Genomic DNA, 12386 nt, shown 5'->3' on the forward strand with positions numbered 1-12386 from the left:
GGCGGGACTGCGGGAGGAAAACAACTCCAGAGGGGGGAAACGAGAATGTAGTCAAAGTGGCAACAGTTTATTTATTAGCCAAAAATATATACTTTCTTGTACAATTTGGTTCACACATATGTACATTTTTACGGTATGTACAAAAACAAACAACAACAACAACAAAAGAAAAAAAAAAAGGGAAACACCTAATTCTCACTTGGACTTCCGAAAAAACCTCACAGCTCAGCTAACCCGGGTGATAGTACAGAAGCGGGTATTTTTTTTCCTTTTGAGTTTTAATATACGGACATGCTTACAAGTTGTAACTATACAGAGATTTTTTACAATCATTACAACAACAATAAAAAATTAACTATGATGATGAGAGCGCCGATAGAACCATAGCGGCGTCAAGTTGGTTCTGGGGCCTGGAAAAAATGACACAGAAAAAAAAATATTTAATAGGATTTCTAGTGAGCTTGGGTTGGCACAATATTTGTAACTCTAGGTAGCTCTGGTTTTGTTGTTGTTGTTATTATTTTAATAGATTTATAAATATAAAAAGCTGTCAGAGTGACTTATAGTAAATGTATTTAGCTATGAAAACACGGTGGGCCTGATCCCCGTGTATTCAATCAATCAAAAGGGTAATTGGTTTCTCATTGAAATTGAGTGACTGCTATGCCAAATTCGGGGTGGAAGGGCTCAGTCTCTTCAGCTTTCATACTCTGGGTGGGTTTTTTTGTTTCGCTGTCATTATTACTATTATTATTATTATTATTATTTTATTTTACTATTTTCTGCTGCCTCGGTGCCTCTCTCCCCGGCTAAGCGATAGCGGTGGGTGGTGATCCACGCTGCGGGGGCTCAGGGGTGCGCTCCCGGCCAGGGGCGACCCGCGCCCGGGCTCCGCAGCCGCGCAGCCCCACCGCCGCCGAGCGCGGCTCGGCCTGCCCGCGGGAATAGCTCCCGGGGGCCACAACGGAGAACAGCAGAGAAAATATATAATCAGGATAACCCACCACGCACGCAGAGGAAGAACAAGAAACCGCCCTGGAAAGGGGACCTAAAGAAGCGGAGAAAATAAGCTAACCATTTACAACTGCCTCCATACATCCCGAGGAGACGGAGGGAGCCATCTCTTACCGCCTCTGCACTGGCTGGAAAGCTGTCTTTAGTAACTTTTTCTCTATTTCCAAGGCACTAGATCGATCTAAAAAGAGAAGGGGAAAAAAAAAAGTGTTCCTTTATAGCCCCCGTTTTGTTTCTCCCATCCCTGAATTAAGCCTCGAGATTTAAGCTCTTTTCTCAGCGAGTTGCAAATAAGACACAACAACTGCTCTGCTGCAGAGGTGACCGTCAGAGGAAACACACTGACCCCGGAGCGAGCCTGACCTGGCGGCCGGGTCCTTCCCGCAAAAGCGACAACAACAGCAACAAAAATTATCTCCGTTGGAGGAAGGTAATTCTCGGGGACCGAGGCTGCCCTGGCCAGGAGACCCCCGCCACAGCCCCCAGGGTCCCCGCGGCCGCCCGCCCGCCGCCACCTGCGCCCCGACGGCTGCTCCGCGCCGAGCCGGACCGCGCCGGGCCCGGGGCACCGTCAGAAACGCGCGGGGCCAGCGGCCCCCACCGCGGCCCTACGCACACGGCCCCGCGGGGCCTTCCGCGCCGCTCCGCTCCGCACCGCACCACCGAGCCCCCCGCGGCGGCTGCCGGCCCGGCCCGTCCCCGCCGCGTCCCTCAGCGGTCACCTGCTCCGACGGGCTCCGCGCTCTGCGCCTGGTCCGCGGGCCGCGGGAAGGCGGCGGCGGGGGGAGCGGCGGAGGCGGCCCCCAGCCCCAGCAGGTGGGGAGTGTTCAGTAAGGCCAGCGGGTGCGGGGGGTGGTGGTGGTGATGGGCCGGGAAGGCGCGGTTGGTCCAGTTGGGGAACTTGCCCAGGGGGCAGGAGGAGACGAGTCTGTGGGGCGGCGGGGTGGGCAGCGGCAGCGGCTGGGGGGCGGCCGCCGGCGGAGAGCCGCCGCCAGGAGACTTGCGGGGGTTGTCCGGGCTGGTGGCCGTCTCGGCCAGCGACCAGATCTTGGGTTTCGGCAAGGTGCCGGCCAAAGCGCCGTCCGTCGGGGAGGAGGCAGCGGAGGAAGAGGCAGAGGAGGGGGGCGAGAGGTGGGGAGGCGGCGGCGGGAGCGGCGGTTTGAGGGGCTCCGGGCCGACGGGCGCGGCCGTGGAGGGCAGCTCGCACTTGTGGTGGTGGTGGTGATGGTGATGGTGGTGCAGGTGGTGGTGGCGGAGGTGGTGTGGCTCCCCCTCGGAGGCCTTGTCGTAGCGCTCCTCGGAGCCGGGCAGGTCCTCAAAGCCCTCGGATCCCTCCGAGTCCGTCTTGGAGTCAGAGTGCAGGAGGTCAGCATCCTGTAGATCGTCCTCAAGCTCGTCCTTGTTGCTTTCGATATTCTCGGTGTCGATGTTCTCGAGGTCGATCTCCTCCTCGTCTTCCCTCTTGTCCTCTTCCCCCTCGTGGTCGCTCCCATAGGAGTTGCCCTCCTCGTCCGTCCTGCTGCGGGGGGCCCAGGTCATTTTGTTCTCCTTCTTGAGCCGCCGCCGTGCGTTGGCGAACCAGGTGGAGACCTGGGTGAGGGTCATTTTGGTGATGATGGCCAGCATGATCTTCTCGCCCTTGGTGGGGTAGGGATTTTTCCGGTGCTCGTTGAGCCAGGCCTTGAGGGTGCTGGTGCTTTCCCGAGTGGCGTTCTTGGGCCGCGACGGGTCCCCGAACTGGTACTGCCCGTAGGGATAGAAGGCAGGGTGGTGGGGGGGAAAGGCGGCGTGCTGCACCCCCGGGCTCTCCTTCAGCTCGTACTGGGCGCCCTGCAGCGAGAGGGAAGGGACGACCCGGCTGAGATAGTGCGCGGGGCCCGGGTCCGCTCTGTCCCGCCGCCGTTACCGGGAACGGAGCCCGTCGGCACCGGCGCGGCGGCCGGGCCGCGCTGCCTCCCCCACCGCGGAGCGCCCCAGCGCCGATCTCGGGCGCGCTGCGGCCCCGGCAGCCCGGGCCCCGCCGGCGGCCCCCCGGCCGAGGCGGCAGCCGGTGCCCGGGGGTGCCTCGGGGGCAGGACCGGCTCCCCACTTGCGTGTGCCCGGCGGGGCCGGCGGCTGCTGGGGCCGGTCCCCGCGGCCGTCAAACCCCCGGGCGGAGCGGGGGGAAGCTGCGGGGCCGCCGTTCCAGCCCTGCCCCTCTCCGGCGGCTCTCCGGGGCAGGGCGGCGATAGCGCCCGTCTCTCCCCAGACAGCCTTCCCGGAGTCTCCCCCGGCTCCCCCCCGGGCCGATCCCCAGCGCGAACCGAGCGCCCCGGGGAGCGAGCGGCGAGCCCCGGGGGCCTCTTACCAGCTGGGGGAAGATGGGCAGCTCTGCGGCGTAGGGCAGGAAGGCTCCGTAACTCTGGGCGGCGGCGGCGGCGGCGTAGGGCGCGCCGTACATGGAGGAGAGCACGTTGGAGAGGGTCCCGGACGGGGCCAGCTCGGCGCCGCCGCGGGAGCCGCCGCTCCCCGGGCGCTCCGCCGGGTAAAGCGGCCTGATGTACTGGTAGCCCAGCTGGGGGAAAGACATGGTGGGGGAGCGGGGCAGGGGAGGGGGGAGGAGGAAGAGGAGGGGGGGAGACGAGAGGAAGAAGGGAGAGAAAGGGTAGAAAGTAGCAGGGCCGGGAGCGGAGGAGGGAGCCGGGTCGCTCGCCCTCGCCGGCCGCCCGCACTTTCAGCGCCTCCCGCAAACTCCGGCAGACATGGGGGGGAGCCGGGGGTGCGCGGAGGCCGCGGGCTCCCTCCTGTCCTCGGCCGCCGCGGTAAACGATCCGATCGCTTCTTTCTTCTCTCACTTTTCCTATTGATCTGAGTGGACCCAGGTCAGGTCCTAACAGATTGCCTGAGATTATTGGGACTCTGGGCTCTGATTGACATTTCTAGTCTCTCACAAGCCCCTCCTATTTCTTTTAAGTCTCTCTCTCCCTCTGCCTCCCTCTCTCTCTCATGCCCAGAGCTCGCTCTCGCCGGGTTTGTCACTAGCTGCTTTTTTTCCCCCCCTTTTTTTTTTTTTTCTAAATCTGTTTACTGACGTCGCGATCTTTTATTTGAGTTGCTTTCAAATCTCGTTTTAGCGATCGCCAATCAGTTGTGTGTTTTACAAAGGTTTAACCCTGCCTCATGGTATTCTAATTATATAGAGATAGATTTAGATATAATTTCTTTCTTAGCCCACTCTCACTCAGAGCATAGGAAGCCGGGGTGTCATTTGTGAACGGTACACGAGAGGGACAGGGAAAAGTTGTGACATTTAAAAAATAAAGGCTCACACCAACACCATCCCCCAGTTCCCCTTTTCAGGTTTTAAGATTTACAACCTTTCCTTGCCCGGAATAATTTTGTTTTCTTTATTAAGATATTCCCTCCTTCCCTTCCCCCTCTCCGGCCCTTTGAGGGTTACATCTCCTAATATAGATTTAAAAGTCTATTGCATTTTTAAAAATTTGCATTTCCAGAACTACCTTGAAAAATTTCCTAATGTACTGGATCTTTAAGGAGTTCTCTACATTTTGTCTGGGCTAACAGTGCGCAGATACAGTGGAAAAGCTAAGTTAATTTTCCTCCTAATAAGGGACTTCAAAGAGTTGTAGGTCACAATTTTACATCAAAGGCAGAAAAGAAGGCAAATTAAAATCTTAACAAAGGAGAGACGGGAGCAGCCCTCTGGGCCATTAGTAAATAAGTGGTGTGAAAAAAGGGACAATGACAGGCACTGGAATTAAACTCATTAACACCTTTTTGTCTTGGTGCGAAATCTCTAATTAGGAAATTTATGATCATTTTGCTTATTCCCTCTGTTCTGAATCACTACAAGGCTAAGAAGGAAGTACCTGGTACGTGCAACATTTGCAAAGGGAGCAGTGGCACGGGTTTGTAAGGAACTGTTGGGAAGAAGTCAAGATACGGTTTAATTACAGAATAGGGTTTGGGGTTTTTTTTATGATCCACACATTTTAAATTACGATTTGTATTTTTTTATTGATGTTGTTGTTGTTGCGCCCCCCTCCTCCCCTTTTCCTTCTCTGAAACCAGCGTGAGTTGCAATTTAGCCTTTTAAGAGTAGTTAAAATACAGTTCAATCACGGCGCGTCTTTGGCAAGCGCCGGTGTGCCCTGCTCTGCTGATGTGGGCACAGGAAGAGCCTGGGCTGGAACCTAAAAAGTTCACACAACATGTGGGGAGAGGAGACCTGAACCTGCCACCGTTATCTGCTTTTTAAAATACTCGGTGTTTAACTAAAACAAAAAGTTTGAAAGGTCTTTTGAGGAGTTGCGGCTGAAGGAGAGCCGTTTAACCGTATTCCCCTCTCTTCCTAAATACTCTCTGGATTTATTGCCTTTAAAATATGATTTAGGTACAATATAACCACTGTGCCCACAGTATGGATTTTTATAACTACATTTCTTTAAAAATGAAATTCATGTCAGATTATGCAGTTAAAGGAATCGACCTTGATAGCTTGCTATAATAAAACTGTATCAGTTTGTAATAAATGCGGATTATAGCAAAGCAAGCTCCAGAATTAAAATTCCCTGAATCAATATATGAAAATCTGTAGGAAACATCTCTAATCGTATTAAGTTCATCTTTATAGCATTTCATATCTGCTAATCTAGTGCAAAAACAACTCTGGGTTAGAAGAATTTATTTTCTTCTATTCAACGTTGGTGCTTTTGACAGTACAATGCAGGGGAGATAATATTAAATTCAGTTATAAGTTTATTTCTTTTTTACTCAAAAGGAAAACAGGCAGCGAACGCCACGTCCTGATGTGCTTTAAACTTTTCTGTAGAGGCAGCTCTTGCTGGGGCAACGCGATGTCGAGGGGGTCGGCGGAGAGTTTGGGTGCAGACCACAACTTTTAAAAATATCTACTCCGGAGAGAAAAGCGGCGGATATGACAACTGGGATAAATCCGTTGCCGTCTGATGCGGTCGTGCTCGCCACTCCGGCGTTACAGTCGGGCTGTGTCCCCCACGCGCGGGCACGGGAGTACACACGTGTCCCACAAAACTGGACCCGTCTTTTTGTGGCGGCACGTCTGGTGCGGAGTGTCAAAGATGGCGGGATTATTTTCTGATTTTTAATCAACAGCACAATCAATATGAGTTCGTCCCCGTGGGAGCCGCCGGCAGTGGCGGGCGGTGCTGCGATGGGGACTGCCGGGGGGTCCCCGGAGCAGGGGGGTGGGACTGCCGCGGGTAAGTGGTGGTGTACAGCCAAGAGGGAGACATGGGAGGAGAGAAATTTATGGGTGCAAATGGATCCAGGTCAGGGTGAGGGTGAGGGATGGTTTATTAACGGGAAAGAAACGGAGAGGAAGCATAGCCGTACCGAGTGGACGGGAGGAGAAATCTGTAGGGATGTTCTTGGCTGAGAGGGAGGGAAAAGAAAGCGGAGAAGAGAGCAAACGGTGGGGAAGAGCGGGAGGAAAAGAGACGTCTTCCCGGAGCGCGGGAGCGATGCCCACGGCAAGAAGCGCCGCACGCCTCTGGCAGCGGGAGGGCCGCAGCGGGATGGGACGAGCGCGGCACTGGGGCCGGCTGGTGCCGGGCGAGGAGAGGAGCTTTGCAGGGCAAGGCGAGCGGGAAGCGGCGATGGGAGCCGAGCAGGGAACGGAGAGAAGCCCGTTCCCCACGGACGAGGAAATAGCAGGGAAAGAGTGAAGCCGACCGGGAGTCGCTTTGCCTGGCTGAAGCCGGAGGGAGATGAGGAGAGGCTGGAGCCGGCCCGTCCAGCAGGGCGGCGAGGGGAGCAGCGGCGCCGGGCCCGACGGCCGCCGCCCCCGGGGAGCTGTGGCGGTGGAGCCCTCTTCGGCCGGCCAGACACGTGTCTCCTGGCCGGGACCTGTCAGAGCAGGGAGAGCGGGTCCTGATTTATCACCCGAAACACACACACACACACACCCCCGCCCGCCCTCCCCCCGGCCTCGCCTCCCGCCTCTCCCGGCGGCTCACAGCGTCGCCGAGCTAAAATCGAACCTCCCTCCGGCGGCCGCGGGGCGTCCCCGATCCCGCAGCCGGCTCTGGGCTGAGGAACGGGGCACTCTCCGTGGGCAGCATCGCGCCCGTCCCGATGCCCCCGGGACCCTCCTCTCGGTTCTTGTCGCTCAAGCCCCGCCGCGCCCCTCTCCTCCAGGTCACGGGGGACCGCGGGGACGGAGGTGGCCCTGGCCCCGGGGTGTCTCTCTGCCGCAGTGCCCTTCTGAGGAGCCGAAGGCTGCGTGCTGGAAGTTGCGGGAGAGCTGAAGGCAGGGTTGAGGGTTCAGGCTGACTCCCGCGGGGTGCCGGGGTGTGTGCAGGGTGGGAGCTGCGCCATGCCACAGGACACGAGGGACGGGGCGCAGCCACCGGGGGAAGGGGGGTAAACAAACAAGTAGGATTAGGAGAAGGGCCGCAGTAAAACAAGAGTTAAAAAATAGAGGGAAAGATCAAAGCGCTGTGTAAAAGACTCTTCAAATTACACGTTTGAAGCTTTTCCATAATTCCAAGGCGACAGATAGATAACAAGCTGCACATTCCTTATCACATATGGAATCAATCTGAAAGGAGTCTCTTGATCAGAATCTGTTAATTGCAGTGACATATGATTTGGAAAGAAAACACAATTAATGACCCTTCATGTTAAGACTTTGGGACGAGGCCACTGGCAATCCTCACTCTGCAGCCAATGTCAACTCAACTATTATTGGTAGTAGTAGTACTACTAGTAGTAAACTATTAAATAGAGACATTCTTCGAGCCTCGGCGACCGTTTTCTCTCTGTTCCCGTTGCATGTTTCTTCAGAAGGGGGAGGAGAAGAGAAAGGGACAGGAGCGTGTGCGCGCCTTTCCTTCAAGGTTTGGGGAGCTAAAATGATTTAGTACCTTGTCTGTAAATCTAATGACCTAAGGTGAGAAAAAATACTTCATCTTTTATTATTACCATTTGTGGTGAGCGTTACCAGGAAACAGCAGAATCCTTTTGAAATGGTAAGTGTATGTATCCATTTAAAATCCATTATTGCTGAGATTTTCCCAAAGAGAAATAAGGCAAATCTGCCCAATCTCATTTTCTAGCGCCCTCTGTCCACAGCTGCCCTTAGCTCGGCCGGCCCTTCCAGGGTGCTGGGACCGTCGAGGCTCGGCGGAGCCTCCCCGGGTGCTGCGGGGAGGGCCCGCAGCCAGAGTGGGTGCTCCGCGGCTGTTAATACACCACGCGTTCTGTAATGTTAGGAGAGGAGGTATCAACCTTTTCAAAAGCTTTACTCTGTCATTAAAAGGTATTGGCTTTGTTTTAGAAGGGGGAGGGAGAGGTTCATTTGAAGGTTAGAAAGCATACACTTTAATAGGATCGAAGTGAAATTAGTTAATAAGAAAATGCTGGCCAGAAGCTCTCCGGGCTTTTAAGTGCTCTCCAGGCCATTTAGGGAAATTGAATAAGAACAGACTCCGTTACCTGCAGCCCCAAGTATTATCTCCAGTTCTGCACAGAGGCGAGAAGGGAAAAATAGTGCCTGAGAGACCTGAAGTCCCGTACACCTCCTGCCAACCTATTTCCTCGAGAAATAATGCCCCCTTTCTGCTCGCAGGCGTGTTCTCCTCCTGCTTCTTCCGCTTTTAAGCAGCTCAGGCTACAGTGTGTACCACAAGGGGGTAAGCAAAGGTAAGGGGCTATCAGCAGATGCCGAAGGCTGCGGGGGCAGCTCTGAGCACAGCCTGGTTACCGCCGGGGCAAAGCTGGCCTCTTGGGTTTTTTTCCCCCTTCCATTTATCTGATTTCCCCCCCCCCACCGTTGTGGCGCTTTGTTGATTTGCGTTCGGACCGTTGTCAGTAGGTCAGTATACTGTGTTACCCAACTTCCGATCCGCTCCCTTTCTCCCTGTCTTTGAACTTTATAGTTTCTAGACGTGTTAATAAAACCTTTCCTTTGGTAAATCGTTCATTAGAAACCCCACCGAAACCTGGAAAGACTTCAGAAAAAAAAAAGCAACGCTCAGGAATGATAGGTTGGGAAAAGCCTTTTGCCCAAAACCTGCATAATTGTCGTGAATCTTAGGAAACATTAATCTTTATAGGAATTTGTGATTCATATCTGTGGTTTGACCGTTTAGGTGATTTACAATCTGTTAGTGCAATTCACTAATTTTATGCCAATATATTTTATGCGCCCAGTTAGATTTTCCGTCGCCTATCGAAATGAGTGGCCGGTGTGCCTTGCCGGTGTCAGTGTGGCTCTGTGAGTCCGGCGGGGCCGGTCCCGGCGCTGCGCGGGGGCGGAGGAGTGGGCGCGAAGTGCGCATAGCTGCAGGAAACTTCCCCTCCACGTTTTCCTCGCCTGCAGCCCCGGCTCTTATCGTTCGGGCCGGGACCGTCCCCACCTTCCTCCGCTGGTGAGAGGATGTCCGCGGCTCCGGTACCGGCTGCGTCTGGAAGGCTGTAGCCTTTTTTAAACCGCACCCGAGGGTGTCCTGGGTTTCTCGAGTTTTAGCAGCGGGTTTAAACCCAGATCATTGCTCCCTGCTGGTCCGTTCCCTGGCACGCCCTCGGGGGAGCCTCCGGCACGGTGCAGCGGGGAGCCGGTCCCGCGCGGCACTGCGGGGGCTCACCGCTCCCCATGCCCTGACCGGCCCCCCGGGCTGCCACCGTGGGAGGGTGCCTCTTCGGCTTTCCCGGAGGATACCCCCTTCCCTCGTCCCCAGCCCACCGGGAGCTGTCTCCCCCCGGGCTGGGGCCGGTGCATCCGGTGCGGAGCGAGGAGAGGGGCGGCTGGAGGTGCTGTGCGTGGAAAATGCAGCTCAAACGACACCTCTGGAGGTTTTCCGTGTGGCAGCGAAATGGGGCATTCCTCGCGTGGGTTGTTTCAGCACTCCCCGGCCACCGCATGGGAGAGCTGGGGATGGGGATGGCTCCGTGTAATTTGTAACTGGGTTTATTAGCTGGAGGGGAAAACACAAGCAAAGAAAAAGAGCAGCAGCTGCGCTGAAGATAGCACTGCGTGGAGTCTAATCTTGTGACACAATCATTAATTACTATTGTATTAATTACTATTTTTCCAAAACAGTCCCTTCCCGGAAGAGCTTACAGCCCACATCTGCTGTGTAATGATACTCTGGATAGAGAAACGATTCCCGCATTAGGTCCCAGGTAGCGTTTACAAATGGCAACACCTACAGTATCAAAGCCTGTCATCTTGCAGCCTCAGATTTTCTGTCCCATCGGCCTGGCCAGGACGATTTTGATGCCGATAAAATATATTTAAATATCAAAGTCTTTATTCATGTACATATTCCGTCCAAACTTTCAGATCGCAGTGGCGTAACTGCTTTATTTGCTCTTCATCCCACAGATACTGCCTTATATCAGTAACAAACAAGCATTGATTTTATGGTAAAGTCACTTTGGGATGGGAATGAGTAACTCCAGGCAGTGCTATCACTGTATTACATGGAAATGGCCCAGGTAACAAGATGAACATTGATTCAGCATTATGTTTGATCAATAATGAAATAAGTAACTTCAGGGCCAAATTAAAATGCAAGCTGGCTTAACGCTGCCAGCTTCTGGGCTAAGTGACAAGGCTAATTCAGCAGGGAAATGGCAATATTTGCATTAGAGGCTGCATCTGTTGTTTGGTGGAAGAGGCTGGATCTGCAATAACGCCGGATGGAAGTGCAGGGAGCAGGTTTTGGGAGAGCCCCACCGGTGCCGGGCCGGTATGTCTGGGCCCCACCAGGGCAGCGCCATTTCCCTCGGGGTCCCCTCGCCTCCCGGCCACGACGTTGTAAAAAAACCCCAAACACTTCAGGGAGGTTACCAGCACGCTACGGTTGGCAGATAACCGGGTGGTGTTAGCACTTAGAGAAGTAAATAAGCTGTTGTAACCTCCTCGGTGGGCAGGAGCCGGGCTCTGCCTGCCCCGGGCCCGGGCAGGCTCCGTGGAGTGTCCTGGACAGAAGCAGGCAAAGGGAAGTGACTGAGGAGATGGGTGGGAGCATGTCCAGAGCATCCTGCATCGGCGGCCTATGGCCCGGTTTATCCACTGTTCTCTCCATGGCCGATTTCCACATCTCTGCCAGCGTTACCGGGACGGTGACATGTTTTGATTCCCAGCAGCGATTGTCGCCTTCAGCTGGAAGTGGGACACAGGGCAAGTCACCGAGGACTAAAACTCGACTGGGGTGGAAAGCCTGTCAGGTGTAACCCTATGCCCCAAACCAGAGCTAGGGCCGTGGGAGAGTGAAGCCTGCGGAGATTCCCGGGCAGCTCTGCCGTTCCATACCCAGGAGAATTTTACCACCCGGGAGAGCAAGGAGCAACGGGGGGAAGGCAATTTGAGGCAACTGGGCATGCAGGTGTGTGCAGTGAGGAGCGTGTGGACAAGCATGGAAGGAAATACAGGACAGGAGCCGGCATGTGACATAAACTGGGGACACCTAGTACTGGGGTATTTTTCTAAGTTGTATTTTTTTAGATAATTTTTAAACATTTCCTCCAATGTAGGGGAAAAAATGAAAGGAAGGGCTCTCTCCACAAGAAAAGGAGACACCTCTCAGTGCAGCCCTACTGAGATGAGTGTGCCAGAGACGTGTGTGCTTCTACCCCATGGCTGGAAACTTCCTCAAGGCAGAAAGAGCTGCTTCTGTCACCGGGAAGGGGACCAAGCTTGGCAGGAGCAGGGGAGACCTCAATGCGGCCCCGGCCGTGGGTGTTTTTCCCACCCACCCGGCCTCGGCGCTGCTGCCAGCTCGGTGCAGCCAGGAGAACTGAGCCCTAAATCGGGCCCAGAGTGGCGAGGTGCAGCTGGAAACGGGTAATGCGGTGGGTGAGGGACGGTCCGGGGGTGTGCGGCAGCGCCGGGGGAGAGAACCGGTCTCCACCTACCCCAGCCGGCGGGAGCTCGGCGCCCGGGCCGGGTGAGCGGATGGGAGAGGCGCAGAGTGCATGGCATGGCACGGCACCGCAGGCTCCCCCGCTTCCCAGGCGGAGGGATTGAGCTCCCTTGGGGGTGTCGGTGCAAGCCCGGAGGGGGTGCAGGCCGGGGGATGGATTTAGGCCAGGGGGAGCTGGAGCCCGGGCAGCCCCGCGTTGCTCTTGAGGGCGGTGGGATCCCTGCCGATGTGGAGCGCTGCCGGGACAGCCCCCAGACCCGGCGCAAGGAGGGAGAGAGGGAGGGAGCCGCCGTAGCCCCGCCACACACCGGGAGTCTTCGGGAAGTGGGGGGCGAGCTGGGCCGGAGCGGGGTTTCAGGCTCCTCGCCGCAGCCCCGGGGGCCCCAGTCGGTGGGACGCGGGGAGGAAAAAAAGGGGAGCCGGCGCCGGCGTTATTGCTCTTCCCTCTCTTTAAGGAGGTCA

At 55.7% G+C, this 12386-nt stretch overlaps 1 protein-coding gene across 1 annotated transcript; it reads right to left on the reverse strand.

Annotated features, from left to right (window-relative positions):
* Nucleotides 1-355: 355 nt before the first annotated feature.
* IRX3 (iroquois homeobox 3) lies at nt 356-3583 on the reverse strand (the record flags this gene model as incomplete). The annotated part of the gene is made up of 4 exons (XM_082290076.1): nt 356-410; nt 1129-1195; nt 1737-2844; nt 3362-3583. 4 exons carry the CDS (start codon nt 3581-3583, stop codon nt 356-358), a joined length of 1452 nt encoding a protein of 483 aa, XP_082146202.1.
* Nucleotides 3584-12386: the final 8803 nt, after the last annotated feature.

Source organism: Coloeus monedula (genome assembly GCF_965178545.1).
Source record: "Coloeus monedula genome assembly, chromosome: 13".
In the NCBI taxonomy this organism is placed as follows: Eukaryota; Metazoa; Chordata; class Aves; order Passeriformes; family Corvidae; genus Coloeus; species Coloeus monedula.